This window comes from Drosophila hydei, unplaced genomic scaffold (assembly GCF_003285905.1).
Source record: "Drosophila hydei strain 15085-1641.00,03,60 unplaced genomic scaffold, DhydRS2 tig00000001-arrow-pilon, whole genome shotgun sequence".
Taxonomy (NCBI): domain Eukaryota; kingdom Metazoa; phylum Arthropoda; class Insecta; order Diptera; family Drosophilidae; genus Drosophila; species Drosophila hydei.
In genome coordinates, this window is record NW_022045643.1 from 4,492,873 (window position 1) to 4,517,448 (window position 24,576).

The 24,576-nt window shown below is 36.5% G+C and overlaps 2 protein-coding genes across 18 annotated transcripts in view; one reads left to right on the forward strand and one right to left on the reverse strand.

Annotated features, from left to right (window-relative positions):
* The first annotated feature begins 9 nt into the window (after window positions 1-9).
* Window positions 10-2,014, forward strand: LOC111601653 (signal recognition particle 54 kDa protein). Its single transcript, XM_023318334.2, has 2 exons — window positions 10-1,071; window positions 1,130-2,014. The coding sequence occupies exons 1-2, from the start codon at window positions 154-156 to the stop codon at window positions 1,736-1,738; spliced, it is 1,527 nt and encodes a 508-aa protein (XP_023174102.1). The 5' UTR covers window positions 10-153; the 3' UTR covers window positions 1,739-2,014.
* Window positions 2,015-8,885: 6,871 nt separating this feature from the next.
* LOC111601742 (protein alan shepard) overlaps window positions 8,886-24,576 on the reverse strand; it is a 150,520-nt gene continuing 134,829 nt past the window's right edge. For 5 of the 17 annotated variants that reach the window (XM_023318465.2, XM_023318474.2, XM_023318481.2 and 2 more), the window contains 9 exons: window positions 18,676-18,929; window positions 16,886-16,944; window positions 15,481-15,605; window positions 11,816-11,957; window positions 11,361-11,731; window positions 11,122-11,307; window positions 10,432-10,607; window positions 9,811-9,851; window positions 8,886-9,730 (listed from right to left, as the gene is read on the reverse strand). In XM_023318465.2, the coding sequence (XP_023174233.1) occupies window positions 10,443-10,607; window positions 11,122-11,307; window positions 11,361-11,731; window positions 11,816-11,957; window positions 15,481-15,605; window positions 16,886-16,944; window positions 18,676-18,929 (1,302 nt within the window). In that variant the 3' untranslated portion in view covers window positions 8,886-9,730; window positions 9,811-9,851; window positions 10,432-10,442. The remainder of the gene's footprint in view (window positions 9,731-9,810; window positions 9,852-10,431; window positions 10,608-11,121; window positions 11,308-11,360; window positions 11,732-11,815; window positions 11,958-15,480; window positions 15,606-16,885; window positions 16,945-18,675; window positions 18,930-24,576) is intronic. The other 12 variants (XM_023318468.2, XM_023318475.2, XM_023318472.2 and 9 more) reach the window with 11 other exon arrangements.

The window sequence follows — 24,576 nt, forward strand, 5'->3', positions numbered from 1 at the left end:
TCTCAACTTCTTCTTTGTGTTCCACATTTGACGTGTCAGAGAAAATCAAAAGTTAACTCGTTTTCAATTCGCATGTTTTGTTTTGCACATAAGGCAACTAAATTAAAACGCACGCCGCTGCAATACAGTTAACGTATCACATAATACGCCACGATGGTTTTAGCAGATTTAGGACGAAAGATTACGACGGCGCTGCATTCGCTCAGCAAAGCCACCGTCATCAATGAGGAAGCCCTAAGTGCGATGCTGAAAGAGATATGCGCTGCACTGCTAGAGGCTGATGTAAACATACGACAGGTAAAGCAGCTGCGCGAGAATGTACGAGCTGTCATTGACTTTGATGAGATGGCCGGGGGATTGAATAAACGCCGCATGATACAGTCCGCCGTGTTCAAGGAGCTCATCAAACTGGTGGATCCTGGTGTCAAGCCATATCAGCCAGTAAAAGGCAAGGCCAATGTGATTATGTTCGTGGGCCTGCAGGGCTCCGGCAAGACAACCACATGTACTAAGCTAGCCTATCACTACCAGAAACGTAATTGGAAGTCGTGTCTTGTGTGCGCGGACACATTCCGTGCGGGTGCCTACGATCAGATCAAGCAGAACGCGACTAAGGCGCGGATTCCATTCTATGGCAGCTACACAGAAATCGATCCTGTGGTCATAGCACAAGAAGGTGTGGACATGTTCAAGCGCGAAGGATTCGAAATGATTATTGTCGATACATCGGGCAGACATAAGCAAGAAGAGTCTCTGTTCGAGGAAATGTTGGCGGTTGCAAATGCAGTTAGCCCAGACAATATCATCTTCGTGATGGATGCCACGATTGGACAGGCTTGCGAGGCTCAAGCGAAGGCCTTCAAAGAGAAAGTAGATATCGGATCCGTGATTATCACAAAATTAGATGGTCATGCTAAGGGTGGTGGTGCTCTCTCAGCTGTGGCCGCCACTCAGTCACCCATTATCTTTATTGGCACTGGCGAGCACATTGACGACTTGGAACCCTTCAAAACGAAACCTTTTGTGAGCAAGCTGCTGGGCATGGGTGATATTGAGGGACTGATAGACAAGGTAACTACTAAACAACATTCTCTCTAATAAGAAACAAAGTATTTAATGTGTTCTACAGGTGAATGAACTGAAACTGGACGGCAATGAGGAGCTGCTAGAGAAAATCAAGCACGGTCATTTCACCATACGCGACATGTACGAACAGTTCCAGAATGTTATAAAAATGGGGCCTTTCTCCCAGATTATGAACATGATACCCGGGTTCTCGCAAGACTTCATGACCAAGGGCGGTGAGCAGGAGTCGATGGCGCGCATCAAGCGCATGATGACAATGATGGACAGTATGTCAGACAGTGAACTGGACAACCGAGATGGGGCGAAACTATTCAGCAAACAGCCCACACGTTGTATCCGAGTGGCACATGGTGCAGGTGTCATTGAGCGAGAGGTCAAGGAGCTGATAGCACACTACACGAAATTTGCGGCAGTCGTTAAGAAAATGGGTGGTGTCAAAGGCCTCTTTAAGCAAGGCGACATGACTAAAAATGTTAATCCCACGCAAATGGCCAAGCTTAATCAGCAGATGGCCAAGATGATTGATCCCCGCATGCTGCAGCAAATGGGTGGCGTTGGCGGCCTGCAAAATATGATGCGACAGCTGCAACAGGGAGCGGCGGGTGGCCTAGGTGGACTGGGGAACCTGATGGGCGGCTTTGGTGGCAAGTGAGACAGACGGAGAGGTCATCATATGTGTAAAGATTTTTGTATGATTTTGTTTTAAAATAGTTCGGTTCTTAGCATTAATTTGTTAACGGTTTGCAAGCGCGACAATTATCATCGTTTTCATGGCAACATCTTCTTGTTTAACCAAATTCAATTACAATTATTATATGTGGCAATAGCGGTAAACAGTGAATGAAATCTATGTAAAACAGTTAACACATTTAGCGGTCTTCATTTTTTGTACGATTAAATATGAGCTCGGCGCTCGCAAGATCTTAAGCTAGGTTTTTATTGTTTAAAAATAGCTTACGAACAATTAAAATTGCATGCATAAGAGTCTGTACGAAATGAAATAAATAAAAACTAAATAGAAATTCAAAATATTGTGTATATTTAGTAAGTACAGCAAATTTGTTATTCCGATGATTCTTTTGTTTAACTATGGCGCCATCTATGTGTCGTGTAGTCGAGTAAAGCTGCCAGACTTTTATGGACGTTACGCGCCTTTTTTAAAATATTTAAATTAAATAAGAACTTTTGAATAGGTTATAAACAAATTGTTAAATATATTTTTAACCAAAGCATACCAGAAAATTAAAATAAATTGATCCACAGCTATGCAGCATAGTAGGTGCTCTGTTCCACTGCGCTCGCAGTATCGTCGCCGGATGGCAATGCCTTCTCTAACACTGCCGTCGGTCTCGTCGTCACACACAACTACTACAAAAAACAACAAATGACCAGGCGAACATAGACGCCCAGCAGCGGCACAGCAAAGGCAAGAGACAAAACGAAATAACGGTAAGCGAGTAAACAACAAGGCATACACGGCATGCCACTGTGTGTGTGCGCGCTGTAGTTATTGTTGTTTACATTGCTTTGTCACAAGAGAGTGAGTGCAAGAGGCGCTCTCACACACACACGCACACACTGGCACACGCATGCCGGTGTCGCTGTTGGTGCTTGTGCCGGTTGCCAATGCCGGCCCACAGCAGCCAGTTTTGCGTTTGTATCAACAACATAAGTAAGAATACAAACGTGCATACCTACAGCCTAGGTATGTGCGCATATATGTGTACATATATACATATGTGTGCATGGATGGCTGGCTGCCTGTTCTGGCCGTTCCGCCTGTGCTGGCTTTATAAGGTTGTGGGAGCTTTGGTAGCCGCTCTTACAGCATCCCTTGTGCAGTGTGCGTGTAGTGGCATGTGGCTCACATGCTTGCTACAGTCACCCCTGTCTTTCATTACGATAACAATGAAAATGCGATTGCTGTCATAAAAACGTCTATTAAGCTGTCGAGTTTTGACACTCATAAAACCATCAAACAAGTCAAACGAACAGGTTCGCAGCAAAACATGTAGGCTGAATAGCTGTCAACATTTTTCGGTTCATCCTTACGGCTTTGCGCGCACACACAAACGCACACACATACATTCATACATATATATATGTGTGTGTTTATGTGTGTGTGTGCGTATGCATGACTGTGCCGTAGGCTTTTCATATTTTGCCCCCTCAATGGTGCGTATTTTAGGGGAAGTTCCGGCCAGGGCAGATATTATGAGGGGTCCAGCTTGAAAGGCTTGGAGCTGTGTGAACTTGTTTCCTGTGGCCATTTACCCACACTTTAAAGAGCCCAATTGTTAAGGGTGTCTCGACAGCAACCCCCAAACTTGTTATTGATCCATTCCCGTTCCATTCCTTCACATAGACCCGCTTTAAAGTAAAAACACCAATCACATTTGTTTTCTTACAGAAAATCAATTTGTTTTTTATTGATTCAGAAAAAGTTCAGTTTCTTTTTGTTTTGTTTTGGATGACAGCATTTGCTCTTTAGTGTTTTTTTAAAGAGACATTTTTACTTTGTATGTTCTTCATGTTTTGTTTTTGTTTTTGTTTTTTTTAATCTTTTGCTATTTTCTGTTTAATGCTTTGCTGCTTCTCCTTGCTGCACCTGCGCTCACCTGCAACTCCTCAAAGTTTTCTCGCGTCTTTCATGTTTTCTTTTACTTACAATTAGATTTAATTTTTTTCTTTTTTTTTTCAACTAGTCTTACTTTTCTTAAGCGAAATAAGCACAAAAGCTGCAAAATGTTTTGCTTAAACTAATTTTTTTTTTTGTTTTTTTCATTTAATAATGTTTTTTTGCCTTTTTTTCATTTAAACTTTATCTCCTTAGCTCCAAGTTTTTTTCTTTTGTTTTAATGTATGATTTTTTGCATTAAAGTTTTCAGCGCACAAAAAGTACGCATTATAAATTTGAAAGTTTTAGCAAAGTTGCTTGCATCGTTTTGCTGATCATCTTTATCTTTATCTTTACCTTTTTACTAGTGTTTAAATACAATTCTTTTCCGTATGCATGTAAAAAATGCTTTCAAGCGTCACATTGATGCAAAAAATAATACCTTAAAAAATACACAGAGATTCGAAAGGGGTTTTTGCTTTTCTTGTTTTTTATATTTTTTTGTTGTTTGGTTTTTTTGTGGAGAGTTACAAAGAGAGGAGATATAGTTAGCTTCACGCTTTATCGTTTTACAAGAGAAATGAATAAAGTTCTTTAAAAGACTTTGATTTAAAACTTAAAAATAGCAACAAGCGAAATTTACATTTTACTTTGCGCCCGGCTGAACGCTGATCATTTCTTCATCTTAACTCGATTTTATTTTGGTTTTTTGTTTTTGTGTTTTATTTTTGTTTTAGTTTTTCTATCATTTATCATTTTTTCATCTAAGTTTAATTAGCTGCTTCTCTGCGCGAGCTTCTTTTTTGTTTTGTTTAATGTTTACTTTAGAGTTTTACTTAGAACTACATTTTTACGCTTTTGTCGTCGTGTTTGCTTTTTCTTTTGGTTTTTAAATTTAATGAGCTTGTTTCTTGACCTTTCACTACTGTGTTGTTGTTGTTGCTTTGCTTTTTACTTTTATTTGCCTGCATTTAATCATTTTTTAGTTCTCTGCCTCTGCCTTTATATGCATTTATTTAATGTGTTTCTCTCTTCTCTCTCTCTTCTTTGTATTTTATTTTCGTTTCTCTTTTTTTTGGTTTTTTGGTTTCGTCAAAAAAGTTTCAAAAAAATATATATATATTCATCATTTCCTTAAATTGGCTTAATTAAAAAATGTTTTTTTCTTCGTCTCATATTTATGCTTTACTATTTTCCATTTTCCACTTTCCATTTTTCACTTTGCCGCCTTTGACTTAGCTGTCTAAGTTGTTCTTTTCGCCCTTTGTTTAAAACACAATTCAATTCATTTATAATTTGTTACTGGAAACTAGTTTGGAGTTAGTTTAATTAAGCTTACTCCAACTTATATATAGCAAACATTTAACTATAAACTAAAAAGAGAGGGGGGCGGGGCATAACAGAAAATATGAAAAAAAAAACAATGAAGCAAATGATGTCAAACACAAAACTTAAATGAAAAACAGTTGAATTTTTTTATTTTATTTTTTTTTTTGTTTTTGTTTTTAAGTTTTTTATTCAAAGTTCTTTTTGTTGTTGTTTAGTTTTCAATTTTACGCACTAGACATTTGCTTTAAAAATTACTTCAACACATTCTTCAATTTCAATTTTCATTTTCAATTTTCATTTCAATTTCTTTTTCCCTTGCGCTCGTCAAATTGTGCGAGCAACAGGCAAAATTTCAAAGGATTCTTGTTCTTCTCCGTGTTGTGGTTGTTGTTGCTTATCTTTTCATTTTTACGACAAATAATAAATTAACTACTTAAAATTAGTTAAAAAACTAAAGTAAAACGCATTAAATTAAAACAAAATACAGACGCAAAACAAACAAGTTTTTTTTCTTCTCTTAAGTTTGGTTTTGTGTCAGAAATAGCATTAAAAAATTTCAATTAAAAAAATATCTGCATATATAATAATCTTCTCTCTGCCAATTAGACGAATCGATCGGTCGATCGATCAATCGATTCTATATGCAAAATTAAAACTAATCCAAACTTGACGACTCGTCGTTTACCAACACTGTTTACGTCTCTCTAACTACCCAAAAACTACAAATTTCTATTCCTCTTCTTTTTCTGTCCATTCGTCGTCGTCGTCGTCTTCTTCTTCACTCTAATCAACTAATTCCTACCAATTAAAAATCATATTTCCTACATCAACTACACTTCACATACTATTCTGCTGCTGCTTCCTCGCTTCCTCGTTTCTTCTCGCCTCTTCTTCTTCTTGTTGTCCTTAATCAACGCAACACTCTTGTCAAATCTATACTTAGCTCAGCTAAACTTAAACTCTAGTGCTTTGATCTTAGTTACTAAGTTGTTGTTGCTGTTGTCTCTCCTACTAGTTCTACTCCTACTCCTACTCCTAATCCTTAGCCACAATCTGCTCAATCCTGCATCTCTACATCATCGTCTTCCTCTATGTTTTTTCTCTTCTTTTATAATCATCTACAACATGTGTTTTATGCTTTGCGGGGGTCTTTGTAGTCTGCCCCGTTATGTCGGCTTAAAAACTTAGGTTTCCTAAACTCCTTGCAGCTAAGATTCTCTTCTTGCCTTTTCTCTACTTTCTTTTTCTTCTGGCTCTCACTATCTCTTCTACTACTCTTCGTTTATAAATAACCTAAACTTTAATGTTTTTTTCTGCCTAAAAACAGCGCAAAAATTTATTAAAAAAAAAAGAATTAAACAAATAAATATTTTAAAAAGATATCGAAAAAAATTGCACTTTGTGTAGAAATACAGAAAGTAAAAGTAGGGGCTGTCGTAGGGCGGACGTGTGTGTGTGTGGGGAGGGGGAAGGGATGGGCCGAGAGAAGACAAATGTGAGCATGTGAAAACTCAAAAACAAAACTCTTGAAATTTTTCTTGTATTTGTGATTCGCGTTTTCCCAGTTGTTGTTGCTTTTCCCTGTGTACGCAGTGGCGTCCCGTTACGTTTTTCTATTCAATTATTCAATTTGTGTATAAAACTTTGCTTAGTTATTTTTGCTTTTTTGCTCTTGGAATGTTTATGCAAAATATTTCTTTGCCCCATTTTTAGATGTCTTGCTGCTTGGACGCTTGCTTCTGTAGTCTGTGTATGTGTGTGTGAGTGTGTGTGTTTTAGTGTCTGTGTGAGGTTCGTCGATCCTGCATTTTCATTTGAATTCAATTTGTTTTCTTTTATTGTTTCATTTTCCATTTTGGTATTCAGTCTAAAGCAAATTACATATTATACAAATTAAAAGGAAAGAGAGAGTATATAAATTATATATATGATAGTTGTTGCTTGCTGTTGTTGTTGTTGCACTGCACTTTTTGTTTTAGTTTAGGCTTAGGAAGACTTTTGGCGTTGTGTTTTCATTTTGTATTTATATATATAAATATATATATATATAGATTGTTAGCATATAGGCAATCCACATAATGCCAAATCATATATGTAACATAGTTAACATACATATGAAAAATCAAAGACTTTGCTCAGGAATGTTTGTGTGTGTGTTGAGTGTGTGTGTGCGTGATCAATGAAAAGGTAAATCCCTGCTGGAAGCTTGCCGAATCTCAAATTCTCACTCTCTCACAAGATTCTGACTAACGCTCTCTTTGCAAGTGCCTCTCTCTGAGATTCTCAAAGCAAGTTCAGTAATAATTCAATCAGTTAAATCACAAATACAATGTGTGTGTGTGTGTGGGTTATATGAGCGTGTGTGTGTGTGTTTGTGTTATAGAAAATAAATACGCTAGGCTTCAATTTCAAACACTGTGCTGCCTGTCTGTCTATTGTGATCTTTTGATCTAGCGATCTATCAACCCATCGACTATTTTGTTTGTTTTTTAAGACTTACACTTAGAGACTAAAGAAATAATCGCTGCTGCATTATCTTTTTTAACTATTTTTTTCTGCTTCTTATTACTACTTTACTAAACATAGTTTTTTTTTTTGTTTTTAATTCTTTTTGTATTTAACATTAATTTGCTTTGTTTTTTGCTTTCATTTCTGCTACTGTTGCTCTGCGCGCGCCTGTTGTTCTGCTTGCATTCCATTCAATTTATATTAAAAAAAACAGATCGCATCCTTTTCCACTTACAAATTCACTACGTTTTCCTCGTGCCACAATGAAACTAAACTACATTGCTACAATTTCATATCCGCGCCTCCCTTCTCTTCCTCTTCTTGTGTATGCCTCATTGTTTTCCTTGCACTTTCCATTTCTATTCCAAAATCCTAATCGTAATCGCTCCACTCTTTGCTCTGCAGACAAAAAATACGCTTTGCTATCTTCTATCGCTGCCGTTCTTCGTCTTCCTCTTAATTCAAGAATATATCTTAGTCGTAGTTGCTAGAAAAAAACACACACAGTTAAACGTAAAAAACTGTAGACAGCTACAAAAAATTCATTAAATCGACTGATGAGCACAAAAATATGCTAAAAACTAGTACAAGATTTCTTATTATTTCTCTTCTTTGTTTTGTTTTTCTTTTTCTTCTTCTTGTTGTTGTTATTATTATTATTATTTTGCTTTTGTTTTGCTTATTACTTCATTAAACATCCATCATCTGCGTCGCTTTATCTTTCATCTGTTAGACTCTAAGAACTACTAAATTTGCTGCTTACTGCATTTTTGCTAGTACTTAAATCTAGTTTTTTTTTTTTTTTTAATTTTTATATTCATTTTTGTTTTTAACTTTCTGCTTCAGTTTTTCTCTGTTTGCAGTTGTTCAAATTAACAAAATGTGTGAAACGTTTGCAATTAACAAATTAGAATGTTTCCCCCTTTTAAGGGTTAGACATTTTGCTTCTTCTTTTTTCTCTTTACAAAACGAAAAACAATTTCAGAGAGTGGGAGAAAGAGAGAGAGAAAGGAGGGTAAAATTGTCGCTCTCTTAGCTTTGTAGCTTTGTGCTTCAAACACTTTTGACTCTTAAAAATTGCATTTAAAATCGAATAGAAGACAAATTAAAATAGCAAAATAAAAATCTTGGAAAACCAAAATTTTCTTTCTCTCATTTTGTTGTTTTATCTTCAACTTCAGTTTCATGAACGACAATAAAAAATAAATTTATTCGCTTTTACTTGACTTTCAATTGTTTATTTTCTCTTTTTAACTTTGTCAAATTGTTTTTATTTGCCTTTTTTGTTGGTTGGTTTTTTTTTTATTTTTAATTTCATTTTCATTTTCATTTTGGTTTTTTGTTTTTCGTTTAACATACATTGCACACATTTTTGGGTTCTTCGGTTTTCATTTGTTTTGCTTTATTTCGTCACAAAGTTGTTTGCTTTTCTGGTTTTCTCTGTAGTTTAACATTTTTACATGAGTTTGCGTTTCTTTTCCCTTTTGCTGTTTCCATGCAACTTCTGGTTTTTCCTTACATAGATCTACTTAACTAGAGTTTTGCGTTTTCTTTTCTTTCATTTTTTTCAGTTTTGTTTTATTTTTGTTGTATTTGCAAATTGCTGTTGCTTCAAGTGTTTGGTTGCCGTTTTCTGTTTCCTATTTGCCCCCGTTCTGGTAAGTTTTTCCTGCGCTCTCAATGAAAATTGCGACCCCTTTCTACTACTACTACTTGCCCGTTTTCTTGTTGCTGTTGTTTAACGATACTATTTAGTGTATAACTAATTTCTATTATTTAAGTTTAGTCTTTGCTTTTCTTCACTTTTTACGCTCTCTTTCTTAGCTCAACTCTTCCTCAATCGCCCTTACACTTTTAATCATGTATGTATTTTTCATTCCTTTGTTGTTGCTGTTGCTGCTTTTATACATAACTCTTAATTATCTTTCTCTATCTTTTCTTTATTTTCTTTTAACATTATTTTCTCTTTTTAGGGAACAGCATTTTCGACTGTTATCAAACTTCTTCATCCATTCCGATGTGGCATCCTGTTAATCATGTTCTTCATCTTCTGCTGTTGTTGTTGTAGATGTTTTTCTTGTTCTTGTTGTTGTTGTTTTATTGTTGTTATTCCAGCGCTTAAAGCTCCCAACGCTCACCCTCGATCGCGTCCATTACATAGTACTCAAATGAAGTACTAACATATTAAATCTGAAATAATAAAAACTGGATTAGTTAAAAATAAATCTTTAGGTAAAAGATTTTGTAAGCAGGATTTCTATGATATTTACCTAGTATGTATTACCAGTGTTTAGGCTGCTTAGTAACTATACTAAGTATGTAAGTAATTGTTGTAGTTGTAGTTGTGAGACCGCAGGAATCAATTTGAAAATAAAAGAATTGCGTTTAGTAATGAGAGAGAGTTAAAAAGTTTCAAAGTCAAGAACAGATTTTGTAAGCAAACAGGCAAGCAACAAGCAGCACACAAAACAAATGTAAAATGAGAGGGAGAGAGAGCGAGAGAGATGATAGTAAAGGAAAGAAAATCACCAATGATCGTGAGATGCTGAGAGGCGATTTAGAGTGAGAGTGTAAGAGTCGTGAGATGGTTAAACTTTAAGCACACAGCACATGCAAAACAGTGTTGGCAAACGTAAGAAAGCTACAGCGCTCTAAGTGGGTGGCGCACACACAGTGAGTACCCGCTATAGAGTCAAATGCAAAACAACAAAGCACAACTAAAGCAGATGCATGAAGCTCAGAGAGAGAGAGAGACAGAGAAAGAGAGAGAGAGTGAGGCACAGACTTGATTAGTCGTAGCTCAACATATTAACAGACGGAAGAGATGTTCAAATAGAGACAGTGATGAATAGAGAGAAAGAGAGAGAGAGAGACAGAGAGACATCACTCACCTCGCGAAGACCTATTTGGGAGCGGCTTGATGTGGATACTGTGTGTATGCCTCGTCGGGTGATGCAGCTGTGCTAGCCTGTTCGGAATCTGTCATTGGCATTGTTGGTATAATAGTTGGTGGTGGTGCATAATATGGATAAGTTGGACTAATATACTGTAACGATGGAGAAAAATTCTATAAAGGAACCGAAAAGAGAACGGAAAAAACAATGGAATAAAAGAACAGATATAGAATACAAATTATATATCAAACATCATTCAAATTTAATAGCAAAAAAACACACACGCACACATACACACATATATATATATATATACATATACATATATATATATACATTTTTATCATCAATCTACATTTACTCAATCATGATATATGATAATACTCAAGCTTGCTTTATATAAATATATATGCATAATAGATTGGAATATTTCAAGTAGAATCAATTGGAATTGGAATACTACAGAAAAGTAGTCAGCTATTAGAATCGATATATTTTATAACTATCATATATTGCAAATATCGAAATTATATAGAAAACGATAAAGATTGTATTCATCAATATCTATGCTTGTCAACACTGTCATACATATATGCATATATATACAAGTTTGAGTATTATTTGAATAGTTCATAGCTATACTTATATATTTATTCTGTTCATATGCGGACACTCGTTGGCACTTACAGAGTTTCCAATCTGGAGGGTGGCCAACTGTGGCATCATTGTTCCGTATGGCACAGCCGTGTCGCCACTGACCATCATCGAAATGCCGCGTGTGGGCACCTGGTTGACTGCCTCCGGTTTGTACGAGGTGACGCCCAACTGGGGAGCGGCAGCCATTTGCATGTACTGCAATGCAGAGGAGGAATACTGATAAATGTTGGGCATATGTCGGCATGTTAGAGAATGTGTGCGTCACTCACCTGATCATCTACCTGAGTGATCGGCTGGGTCATCATATAGCCGGGTATCCATTGTGAGCCAGCGACCGGATATCCACCCACCTGGGGTGCACCAAAGCGCGAATATGGTACGCCAATTGGTGTGCCCACGTTGACGCTGACGCCATTCTGCTGCATAGTCGGATCGTAGGCAACGGGTATGCCCTCGGCGGAGACATCGCGCCACGCGCGCGCATTTGGATCGGGCGTCTTGAAGAGATTCTTCTTTTTGGGACCGCCATCGGCGAATTTCACCAATAGCGGATCTTTGGCACCCGGTATTGTGGTACCGTTAAATATTTGTATAATTTGTTCGCACTTCTCGCGGCTCTCCATGCGTGCAAAGCCAACGCCTGCAAAGATATTGAGTTATATAAATTAATATTATTGAGTTATATCATTTATTTAATTTGGTATATTTTATGTTGTTGGCCTACCCTTTGAGTTCATCTGCTGATCACGCAATATTCTGGTGGAAACAACTTGACCATATTTCGCTAGCGTTGCCTCCAGATCGGTCTCTTTAAAGTGTGGTGGCAAATTTGCAATATACAAATTTGTGGGATCCTGTTCCTGTTGCTGTGTAGTTGTTGTACGCATAGGATAGCAGCGTGTTGTGTTGTTGTTGTTGTTGTTGTTGTTCATTGTTGTTGGAGGATCAATCGAATCAGTTTTAGTTGGTTTTTTGTTTCGGTTTGTTTGAAAAGTTGCACACAAAATTTTTAACATACACAAACAAAAGCAGTTTTGGCAAAAGCGCATGTTGTATGTATGTGAGCGTGGTGTGTGTGTTAATGATGCGTGTGTGTGTGTGTATTTGTGTGTTTAGTGTGTGTTCGTATGAGCGACAAAGACGACGCGTTTCAAGAGAGAGAGAAAGAGGAGGAAAGAAAATTAAAACGTAGAAATTTTGTCATTAGTAAAAATTTTAGTAAAATTTTACAATTTTCTGTTATTGGTAACTGGCTCTGTGTGTGTGTGTGTGTGTGTGTGTGTGAATGTGTGTGTTGTTGAGTGTGCCTGACTTAATGCTTATGTAGAATGTTGTATGTTGTGTGTCAGTAATGCCAAGACCTAATAGATTGCTTAAGCAAATACCTAAAGAGAAAAATAACGAATTCTAAAGAATTCGCTAACAGACCTAGATCAAGTTTATATACAAATTGCATAGGTACAATTAGTGTCAGATGTATACATGTTTATGTGATATGTATGTATGTATGTAGAGTCGCCTAGTTATGCACTTAATTAAGTTAAATACCTGATCTCTTATGTATGTCTTAGACTGAGTTTCTTTCTTTTTTTATACTTAGAGTTTAGTTTTTGTTGTTGTTGTTTTCTTTGATTTATATTATATATATATATATATATAAGTATATAGATATCTTAGTTAGTTTTTGGCCGGCGCAGGTTTGTAGCATTTTGCGTACTCAAACAACAAACTTGGTAGGTTGATTATATGGCTGGCTATAACTTCAAATATACGATTACAATTTATACAGTTTTTTGAGAGATACATGTTATGTTGGTTATATATTTTGATCTATATATAGAGAGAAGATTAAATGTATCATCAATTCTAAATATATTTCTAGCTAATATAGTTACTTTACGTTACGTTACGTTAGGCTTCAATGCGTTACGTAGAAAATAAAGACAAACGTTTTAATGAGCTCCTTAGTGTCAGCTATCTTTATGGTTTCTATAGCTATTTTCATATATGTAACTATATATATTAGATTATAGTTTTTTTCTTGATTTGTTTACAATTTTACATTATCGATTTCTTCGTTTCTATCTAATCAATTGTTAATATGTATCTAAAATACGTTTAATGATGGCGGCTATACAAATCGAAGAGTTTTAATATAAAAGGTTAACAAGTTCTTTTTTGATTGGGGTTTCTCTATGCTGTAATTGGACCAAGTTAAGTTTTGATACTTTATTATCGAGTTGAAGTTAACTACTTAAACCAAAAATATTAAATAATATACTATTTATAACTAGAAAGTACTGTATATATTTCTAAGTTTATTATTTAAATATGCACAGAAAACTGTTAAGGGAATAATATATTTAGAAGATAATGAGAATATTAAGCTTTAAGATATTTGAATTTGATTATTTTCCCCACAATTAAGTTAAGTATATTATTTCGCTTTAACAGTTTCCTCACAGTTCTTATCATATAGGAAAATATATATTATTTTAAGGTATATATTCGGAAAACCAATAAACTAAATGAAAAGATTCTAAAGTATGAATATACATATGTTCCAGGAGTACATCTGATACTATATCTCATATAGTCTAGCAGATATTGGATGTGATATACATGAATATATCTGGAAGATATTCGAAATAGCAAATAGCTTAGAGAAAATGTGAAGAAAGTTCTTCAAGCTCGGAAGAGTTCGATCTCTACTTTAACATTCGCTTTATTTGTCAAATCTGCTAGGCTATATCAACGGCGGCATGCCACAGTTAGTTCGATTACAACCTGCTGCTAAGATAATATCTTGATGAGCTAGTTCTCTATACTTTGAACATGATAGCTAGACAAGATACAGCTGTGTTCATGAACATAGTAGTGCGACAGCACTAAATGTCGAACGAATTTAGTGATAAATAAAATATAAATGTAATACTTCTTATAGAGTTGAGGATTACTGATTCAAATACCTGGCGACTATTAAAATGATCAATTGTGTAAAATTAAGAATCGCCTTTAATACAATTAATTACCAACTAATCCGCTAAATTGTTTTTGTTTCGATTTCAAATTATAATTGTTTCAATTTCTGCTAAAAGAGGATTAAAAACGTTGATTATAACAAGTTTATAATAAATACGAAAGAGAGAGGAAGGTACAAACACAATAATTAATTAATGAATGCATTTGCCTTCAAATATTATTTAATGTACACTAAATTGAAGCGCATTTTCAATGCATATTTTATTTTTCGTATTTTTGTAGCTAAGCCCGCTGAGCGCTGATGGGGAAATATCTCTACGAGTACATTTGATAATAAATGCAAATAATTTATTGTGTAGTCTGCCGCAGTTATATCAGAATTTTCAATTATGAATGTTAATAAAACATGTTTAAGCTACGCTAAATATGATTTATGTATGGATTACTAAATTGGATATTAAATATGTACTAGATTAATATAGTGTTTAGATGTGGGAATCAAGTATAATGGGGTAAGAGTATATAGTACGATATACAAGTCTGTTTAAATATATATATATAGGTTAACAACACTACAAACTAGGGTTTTGGCTAAGGCTTTGGACTTGGGGCTTTGGGTTGGGTTCAGATTTTGTTCAAAATAAAACTTAAATTATAATAAACTAAATTGAGATCCAGCAACAGAACAAAAAAAATTGTTGGCAATTTATTTAGCCCACGCAAATTCTGTGTGGGAGTCGCACAGAAAGTTGCGACCGACTTTGCGGCAAACTGAAATTGCAAATGCGAAATGAAAAAGGATACAAAAAACAGAATAGAACAGAAGAGAGCAAAGAGCACCCCAAATGAATTTGCAGCTCTGATGAAATACCTCAGCAGCTACAGCGTGGGAAAGTTGACCTTTAAGGGCTGTGCGTGGGTTTCTGTTTGAGGTTCGCTTGAAATGCAAAGCAAATTTCGAGGGCGGAAAACTTTAAACTCGATTTCTATTTCACATATTCTGATGCAAATGGGCGCACCTAAGCTGCAGCTTCAGCTGCACATTAAAGAAGAAAAGATTTAAAAATAATTCAGATTTCAATATAAACTTGAGCTGAATTTGCAGGGAAAACTAGCAGCTTCGCTGCTTAAAAAGTAATATAAAAACATAACAATAAAAAATCACTTAAATATAATAAAATATATAAAAATACACTTAAAAACAAAAGCTATTTGAAGCAGCTGTGTCAACGAATTGTAATGTTGGGAGGTAACGTTGGGTCAGTTGTCAAATGTGGATTTTAGTACAAGGTTAGACACGGATTACGGATTACGGTTTAAGGATTACGGATAGTGGATTAGGGGGTCTGGGTATAGGATAGTTTGCGGTGTGAGGGGTGAGTATTACTTGCATGCAAACAAACGTACAATGGCCGGCCTATGAAGCACCCAGATACCCACTTTGGCCATCTGAGCTTGCACGCCCTTCGCCTGCAGTCCCTTGACGGCCCCCTCAGCGTAGGCCGGCTGCTCGAAGTCGACGAAGCCGTAACCTGTAAGAAATATATTTTGTTTTTGTTTTGTTTTTGTTTTTCGTTGTTGTTTTTTTTTTGCGTTTTGTGTGTTTTGTTTTACAGGGGGCGGAGGTGGAATTTTTTTAATTGCATGTTGAAAGACATATATATAAATATATATATAGTTGGTATAAATAGAATAAGAGTATTTTAATTGAGTTTTTATTTTTAAAGTTCACACATTTTTACAAACAAAAGAATTGAATTCAAGATTTAATTGTTTCCGCACGTGCAAAATAAGTTCCAAAGAGATGAAAAACAAACAAAACAAAAACAAAATATATCATTTGAAAAGAGTCGGAGAGAGAGGGGTGGAAAGAAAGAGAGAAAATGGTAAAAATAAATTAATAATTTGTCGGCTCACAGTTTAGCTGTAACTTATAAAGAGAGCAACGGGAATTGTTAAACAAATAAATAATAAAATATATATATTATATACATATATGTATATATATATATATATATATATATGTTTATCAAATAAATCAAATCACGGAGTAGTTAAAGCCTTCCATAGACACACACGCACACAGTTATTTGTACAGCTCGTTGGCATACTTTATGTATATATATATTTTTAGGAGCGGGTATTATCAATATAAATATCATTAGCAGTGGTAATATATATATATAGGGTATATCGGGGAGGTTTAGGGTGCAGTAGTAGTAAGGTGAATGCATGAATGATTCGATTGCGAAATGAGAATTATACGAAATCATAAAATTATAATTCCAATTAATCAAATGAAAGCCGAAGAAGAGAAAAATCGACAATTTTATCTGCCAATTGATTATTATTTTTTTATTTAATAAATACATCAAAATACCAGACACAATTAACGAGAACGAGCAAAAAGATTTTAAACAAAGAAACTATATACGCAAGTAGATAAGAAAACTATGCCAAGTACTCAAAGGAATCAAAACAGTGAGAGAGAGAGAGGAGGAAGTAACCTTCTCTTTATTAGAAAGAGCAAGGTATATAAAGATCCTCTAACGTTTGTTTGTTCAACTTAACAAATGTTAACCTTTTGACCTTTTGAGTACTGCGCATATTTATAAACTTATAAAAATACAAAATACGAAAAGAGAGAAAAGAAAATCCTTGAAAGAAATCATCGATTATTATTTTATATACTTTTTTCTCTTTTTTTTCTTGTTTTTGTTTTTTTTTTCGATTACATAACACATACTAATAATACATATACGAAAAACACACATAAATAAAATAATGATGAGAATGGTGAAGAAAAAAATACCTTTACATTTGTTTGTTGTTTTATCTAAAATAGCCTTGGTTGATATTATTGTTCCGTATCTGTAAGGGAGAAATAGAGCGGAAGCGGGCAGACCCCGTGAATTAGACAACGAAATAGACATATGTAAAGTAGACATAAAACTAATTACAAGACTCTGGCATGTCACGAACATTTCTCTTCCCTCCCTCTCTCTCTCTCACTCTTCCCATCGCTACCTTTATTTAATGCCTGTCCTGCTGTTTGACTGTCATAAGCTGTGCGTGTGAGGTTTTAGCTGGCTTCACTTTTTCTATTATTTCCTCTCTGCTTTATTGTTGATTTTAACTAAACGTCACGCTTCTCTGTGCCGGCCCAAAAGGATAGGCAATTAAATAGTCATTAAACTGCGATATTAATAACGCGCTCAAAAGTAGGCAACGAATTATTGTTCGTTGGAAATTGCTTATTTAAGCTTGGACCAGAGGCAAATTAAATCGATATCAGCATAGTTACAGACATCGATAATACTCACACACACTCGTATAGTTTATGTATATATATATATATACCTATAGATGTATGTATATATGTAGTTATAATAACATTAAAGCTGCCCAAGCAAATAAGCCGCTTATTTTGATTGCCTCGCAGTCAACCAGCGGCAAACAGAGTGCACAAAAAATAGCATAAAGGGTGGGCTTAGGCGCACAATGCTTACGGCCAACTACACCAAGCCAACCCAGGCTGCGCTATAAAAAGCCAAATTTACCTTCAATTTAATAAGTTGACTTGTAATTATTATCGTGTGGCTGCCCCCTTGCCAGCTAAGACGCAACCCGTGTAAGCTCGCGCGTTGTGCAGGACTTGCCTCGCAAATCACACCCAGCCGCTGCCTTGTTTTCCCGCTCTACTCACTCTAAGCTTGTTTGATGTTTTTATTTTCATTAATTTTTATGTGCGTGGCCTTTAATAGTTTCATCTATATAGTATATATGTATGGTTTTATGCATATTTTGTTGGTGGCCTAAATAGAGTGCGCCACATTGCGTATGCGTTATATACACAACATACCACATCATAATCATTTGCAAGTGGTTCTAGTTGAAGTTCCACTATTTGTTTTTATATTCGTGATGAAGCGTGTGCTCTAATTAGTGGATTTTTGTTTAGTTTTGCTGAAACTGGTTTCCTGCGGACTGCGGCGAACAGCCAGGCCGGGGAGCGGGAGCGGGTGGCAGGGCATACAAAATATATATATATATTTTTTGGGGGTTGCTTGCCCCCTGACCGGATAGTAAGGGGTCTATTGAATTGTGTATGTGTGTGGCCTTTGTAGAAATTCAACGAAGCGGAATGAGTCGAGGCTAAGCTGCTCATTAGCAGCTGGAATGAGGCACGAACTGAGTTGAAGCTTTCGGCCATGTCCGCAACACAACTCTGATACACGTCTCTCTAGCTAGGGGTTACTTGGCCCAGCATAGTTTCAATAGAATCGATATGGCAACAGTTTAACTTGAATTATCCACATTTCATGTATGAGCCTAGCCCGCTTGGCTTTACGTTTAACAAGTGAGGCGGCACTGGTTTTAACAATATAATTATATCTCTTAGAGCTACTCGATTGGAAATGCCTTCGCTTTCCAGGACGTAAATATAGCATTTATAGCCAAGACACCTGCAAGTGTTTACTCGCCAGACTATATATAGTTAGATATTAACCTGCATGTTGTCTACCTTAAATTTAAATATCTGTCCGTTTATATATTTAATTATGAATTACTTAAGCATAATTTGGCATAATTGATACTCACTGTGCACACATATTGATCAGATCCTTGTCGGTTGTGCCCTGCTGCAGTCCGCGTATATAGAGGTTTGTCTTTGACAACTGCTCGCCGCCCTGTTGATTTTGATTCTGTGCCGTACCGTTGGGACCCATTGTGGTGTTTGTGTTTGTCGTGTTGCTCAGACTGGTGCTCAGTGTGCCGCTCTGGGAGCCCGTGTTCGATGAGCTGCTCGAGTTCGTGTTGCTCGGTGAGGCTGCAGTTGGCACACGCTGGCCGTACTTGAGAGTCCAAATAGGGTAAGAGAAAGATAACAGCAGAGAAAGAGTTGAGTATAAAATGCGGATTTAGAGAGCAGATTACAGTTAGATTGACAACAAGCTGTCCACAAAGTTTGCTCACGCAAATATTCAATGCGTTCGCCAACTCCCCGTTCCCGATTATATTAAGCGATATTTCCAATGTCTGTTTCACTACGTTGTGTGAGTGTGGATGCGAGTGTGTGTCTGCGATGTGTATGTGTGTACCAGAGATAAAGTATTTTTATTGAAATTCCAGTCAGCCATACGAAGTTATTGAATGGCTCAGCTCGATTCAATGCCACACACACACAATGCACAACACAAGCATACATATGTAGGTGTAGTTGAGGTACAGTTGGCAAAGGATACACAGTTGGATATGCAAAGAAAGGCATGTGGACCAAGCTCTGATGATGGCGTTTTTTCACTTAAAATGCCACAAAACAGTGCAAGAACAAGTGTGTGTGTGTGTAAGGGTGTGTGTGTGTGTATGTAAATGCGCTGCAGGATATTTGGCAGCATTGCACGCCAGGCGTTGAAAATCTATAAAATTTGTATGTAACACACAAAAGCACACGAACAGCTCCACAGCTCCACTTGATTCACTTTTATTTTGTGCGCTTTCTTCGCTTTTTTATTATTTTTGGAAATTTGCCAGAAATAAAAATGCATAGTATATGCATATGCATAGATATTTTTTCAAATGCAAGTTTTTTTTATGATAAATATCAACTCAAGTTCAGCTGCGAGCAAATCAACTGAGATAATGAAGCAATAAAAAATTCCTGCGCGCAGGTAACACATGACTGCCACGCCCCTTTTTGATGCGATTGCCATTATTCTAATTGCGAAACGGTATCACATGTCATGTCTAGTGTCATGTTAGTTGCCACATTTTGCGGCATACAGTTTGGTTCGCTGATGTTGCAGCTGCAACCGCAGCGATAAGCGAAACAATTAAATGCCACAGAAACAACAACAACAACAATAATAATTTAAATGAAAAGAATACAAAAAATCACAGTTTGATATTTTAATATTAATAAAATCAACCACAAAATGAAAACGCGAGTCAACTAAATATTTCAATTAAAATTCACTTTTCGGGTTTATATTTGTAATATTTTTGTAGCTGTTTTGTGTGGTAAATATTTTTAATTCCCTACAACTTGAAATGTGGGGCGTAGCATGGTAACGCCCATTATAATAGAGAAATTCAATCTATAAAGTATGCACGACTGAAAGTAACGCTGGGAAAAACTAAGGATGAAGAGAGTTTTCTCTCTTATACTGAAACTTTACAGCTAATGAAGACTGAAGAATACTCTTAAAGAGAGAGAGAGAGAAAAGGGGTACCATTGAGAGAGAATGAGAGAGAGACAGTGAGAGAGTTAAAGAGAGAGAGAGAGCGAATGAGAGAGAGAGAGTGAAAAAATAGAGAGAGAGAGAGATAGATAGATAGATAGATAGATAGATAGATAGAGATAGAGAGAGAGAAAGAGAGAGAGAGTGAAAGAGTGTGAGTGAAAGAGAGAGAGAGTGAAAGAGGGAGAGACTGAAAGAGAGAGAGAGACTGTGAGAGAGAGTGAGAATACTTAGAATACAACCTCTCGTAGAGGAAGAGAGACTTCACAGAAATCGTTTTCTATACAATAGGCCTAAGCACATCAAAATGAAAACAATGTGTAAGCGCCCCTTAGATAAATGAAAATCGCATAGAACGGCGATTCCCTCATCACTTAACAAAATACAATGTGTGTGTGTGACTCGACTTGCTTAGCCTGTGAAGCATGTGTGTGAATTTGATTGACAATCGGCAAGTTGTTTTTGCTGCTGCTGATGCTGATGCTGTTGGTGCGTGATTTGGTTTGCTGCTCTTCAAGTGTCTAACTGGCATTTGAAGTGTGATGCAGACAGAGACAGCAAACAGCTGAAATTTGCTTTATCAGCAGGCGAAGACGGGGAGCAGCAAGCGAATTGTACTTGGTAAGAAGGTAACTCTGCAGCAAGCTGTCGCCTACACGCTTTATATAATATCCTCTTCCGTTTATTTGCTTTTCCTCCTTCATCTTCTCCTTTTTTTTTGACAATTTCTCTCAGCGTGTGTTGAGACGCATTGAAGCGCAAATGTAACAAAACAAATATTGCGAATGCTGATAAAATATTTGATACAAGTGGAGCACGGGGCAGAGAGCACGCAGCGAGCGGAGCGGCATGTGAAGAAATGCAAAGAATTGAGACGAGACGAGACGAGTTCAAGTGCGAGTTCATTTCTTTTGCACAGCTTTTGTTATCTTTTCTGCCAGCACAAGTACTTACACACACACACACTATGGGAACACTTAAGCAGAACTAAAGTTTGTATATTTCACTCTCTCTCGCTCGCACTCTCTGTCTGTCCTTCCCTATGTAGATACAACATTTTTGGGCCCTTGTCGCTTGCCTTGTGTCTCGCTGTCTCGTAATTAAATAATAAATTAAACTGAAAAATTTTTGTATACTGGCTTAAGTCTGATGACTATTTGCATGTGTCTCTCTGTCTCTTTTTCTGTGTAATACGTTCATACGCCCCGTATGCCAATGAACTTTTTTTATTTGTTGCTGTCTGATAATGAAATTATATCGTTCGCATAATTTAATGCGCACAGCAACAAGAGCAGAAGGCATAAAATAAACATACAAACAAACACACACGCATACACAGTCTATGCCATATATGTATTTGTGTATGACTATGTACGTAATTCCGAAAATGGGCGAGCGTCGAGCTGGCTGCCGTTTTATTAAAAAAAATAAAATAAAAAATTTAGTTTCTTCTTTTCTTTTTGTTATTTGCAAAATTGCGTCATTTGCAAAATATTTCAAGGCACAGCAGCAAAAGCAACCACAACAACGACGACAACAACAACAACAATTACTACTCTCTTTTTGTCAGTTGCTTTGTTAAATTTATCTTTGGCATTAGGAAATATATGTCCAATTCTCTACCTTCTCTTCCGCTGGCAAACACGTGTGCGGACTTTTGGTTAATTTTCTTTCACTCAGTTTATTACACTCTTCCTCTGCTGCTTCATCTTCTCACTCTTGGGTTTCATGTTTAAGTGCATAGTTGTTGTAATTTATATTGTTATTTATGTGCATAGTTGCTTTTACTTATAGTTTTAGTTAACATTAACCTTTTGCCATTATTTATGCGACTTTCATTTGTTTAGTCAGCTATATTGCGCAAACATTGTTCGAGAGACTTAAGGAGAAAGAGACAGAGACAAGGACTGGCATAGAGCGAGAGAAACACAAGACAATCGCAGCAATAATGATAAAAATACAATTTAATGGTATAAGCTAAACATTTTGATTGCCTCCATCCACAAACACACACACCCATGCACACACACACACACACGCGCGTATATAACAATGTTAATAATCATGTTGATAATGACGATAATGATAATGCTGATGATATAGCAAACGGATGCCAATCACGCAACTGCAAACAGTCCAAAGACTCTCGACTGTAATAAAGGTAAAGGCATTTAAACGAACTTGTTTAACGAGTCACACATGTGTGCATGTGCGTGTGTGTGGGTTACAAAGAGTTAGCAAGTGCTTGCCTATTAACCTTAAAGATGAGTAAACTATTCGAAAAGTAGGTTAAGATATTTCTCGTCTGCTTCATTTGAGCAAGCGAACAATGCAAGACCCAGTAAGCTGGTAACCCACATAATTAAACTGATCTTCAGCTTGATTTTTGGGGTGACCAAATTCTAGTAAAGTCTCACAATGACTGTCAATTCACAAAAATACTATCATAATACTTCAGAATGAGGCTTTCTGACGTTTACTAACACTTATTTCATATTTTCTCTTTTTTCACTTATTTCACATAGAAAATCATGAGCTTAGCTTTATTTATGGCCACCCCGCCCAGCACTTAGGGCAATACATAATGGATTCACGCCAAGTCATATATAACTATTAATCCATTAGGATCGAGGGTTTCTTTCTTTCTGCTCTTTTTCTCTTGTCACTCAGTTGGCAGAGTTTTAAAATGGACATGCTCTCGAGTCAGTCACGTGCCAGAAGTGCCTCAAGTCTGAGAGACCCAAAACGAAACCAGACCAAATACAAATGGACTCTTTTTTGATTTATGATGTCGCCGACATGAGCGCCATATAATTCATTTAAGCAGCGCCCGTTCTTGATGTCTTCTCTAAAGAATCTCCCCATCTCTCTTCCTCTTCGTTTCCGTCTCCCTCACTTTGTGTATCTGTATCTCTCGCTCTGGCTGCCTCTACTAATAAATCAAAGGAACAGTCGCATTGCACTTGTGCCAAAAACTTAAACATAAATCCACTCAATCACGATTGGCGACAGTTATTATTTGTCCCCATGTCAACCCGTTGCTGGATTGAGATATAACTATATATATATTTATATGTACACATATAGAAATTTGTGGCACTCGCTAAGTCTGACTTGCTGCTTGCTGGCTTTAAGGCTGAGCAAATCTCTTGCTGACTGCCAAAGTCATCAAATCAAGCAGCAGTCAGCTTATTCCGGCACGCTTTGCCTTTCCCACTGATTGCGATTCTAGAGGGTGAGTTATGAAGTCTGGATGGGTGTGGGTGGAATGCTACTGCTACTGCTGCTGTATGTGCATAAAAAATGCCGCTCACGTGACTTCTATAAATTAAATGCGTATATGAAGGGTGGAGAAACTGGTATCTGATAGATGGGCAATACAGGAAGGAAGCCTTGGAAGTCAGAGCTAGCAGATACGACGAGAAGGATGTCTTTTGGGGCAACCTGCTGCCCTTTATCCTCCACCTCTAGATCAGAATTTGCCATTGGCAGAACGCATAATTGACGCAAGTCATGTGCAAAAGGTAAGAGAGAGCGAGAGGGGAGGGGGCGAAAGGGCCCCGCCTGGCCTGGCAAATAATTCAAATGCCTGCCGTGAAACGCGAATTTCGGATTATCAGCCCGTGACGCGGCAGGTGGTAGGAAATGGGAGAGAGGGCAGAGCGTTGTAATTTTTCAAATTCAACATAATCCGCACAAAATGATTTGACTCTCGAATCTGGCGTGTCAGCAATCGATAAAAACAGAAGCGTAAAGCCCGCATTAATTATAAGCTCTGACTTTAAAAGTTATTTCAGCAGAAACTTTCTATTTCAGTAAATATTTACTCTGTTCAAGGGCTAAACTATTTAACGGAATTTGGTTTAATTATCCGCGTCAAATTTAGTCGCCAAAGTTCAAGGAGAACCGTGTTTTGTTTAGTACTTTTCAATTTTCACTTTTCACTTTTTCATAAACAAAACAAAGTAGAATTAAATGTATATTATACATATGAATATATCATATAGCAGCTATATTTTTAGCCCGAACAAAGAAGAGTTCATTAAACTTGACCTTGGGCTGATATTTATCTTTATTGCTCTCGATGGCGTATTATAATTTAATCAGAGAATATTGAATGAAAGTGGTAGATGAATTGGAAATAAAGTGTCTTTACTTTTAGGAATGCGATCAAAAATTAATGTCAGAAGAGAACCTATATTTGATGAAGCTATTTTAACTCCAGCAAAAAATATCGATATCGATTATTAATGATCTTAGG

Coding starts and splice junctions, on each gene's coding strand:
- LOC111601653 (XM_023318334.2), top strand. CDS start 154: ATGGTTTTAGCAGATTTAGGACGAAAGATTACGACGGCGCTGCATTCG. Junction 1,072..1,129: donor TTGAGGGACTGATAGACAAG/GTAACTACTAAA, acceptor TGTGTTCTACAG/GTGAATGAACTGAAACTGGA.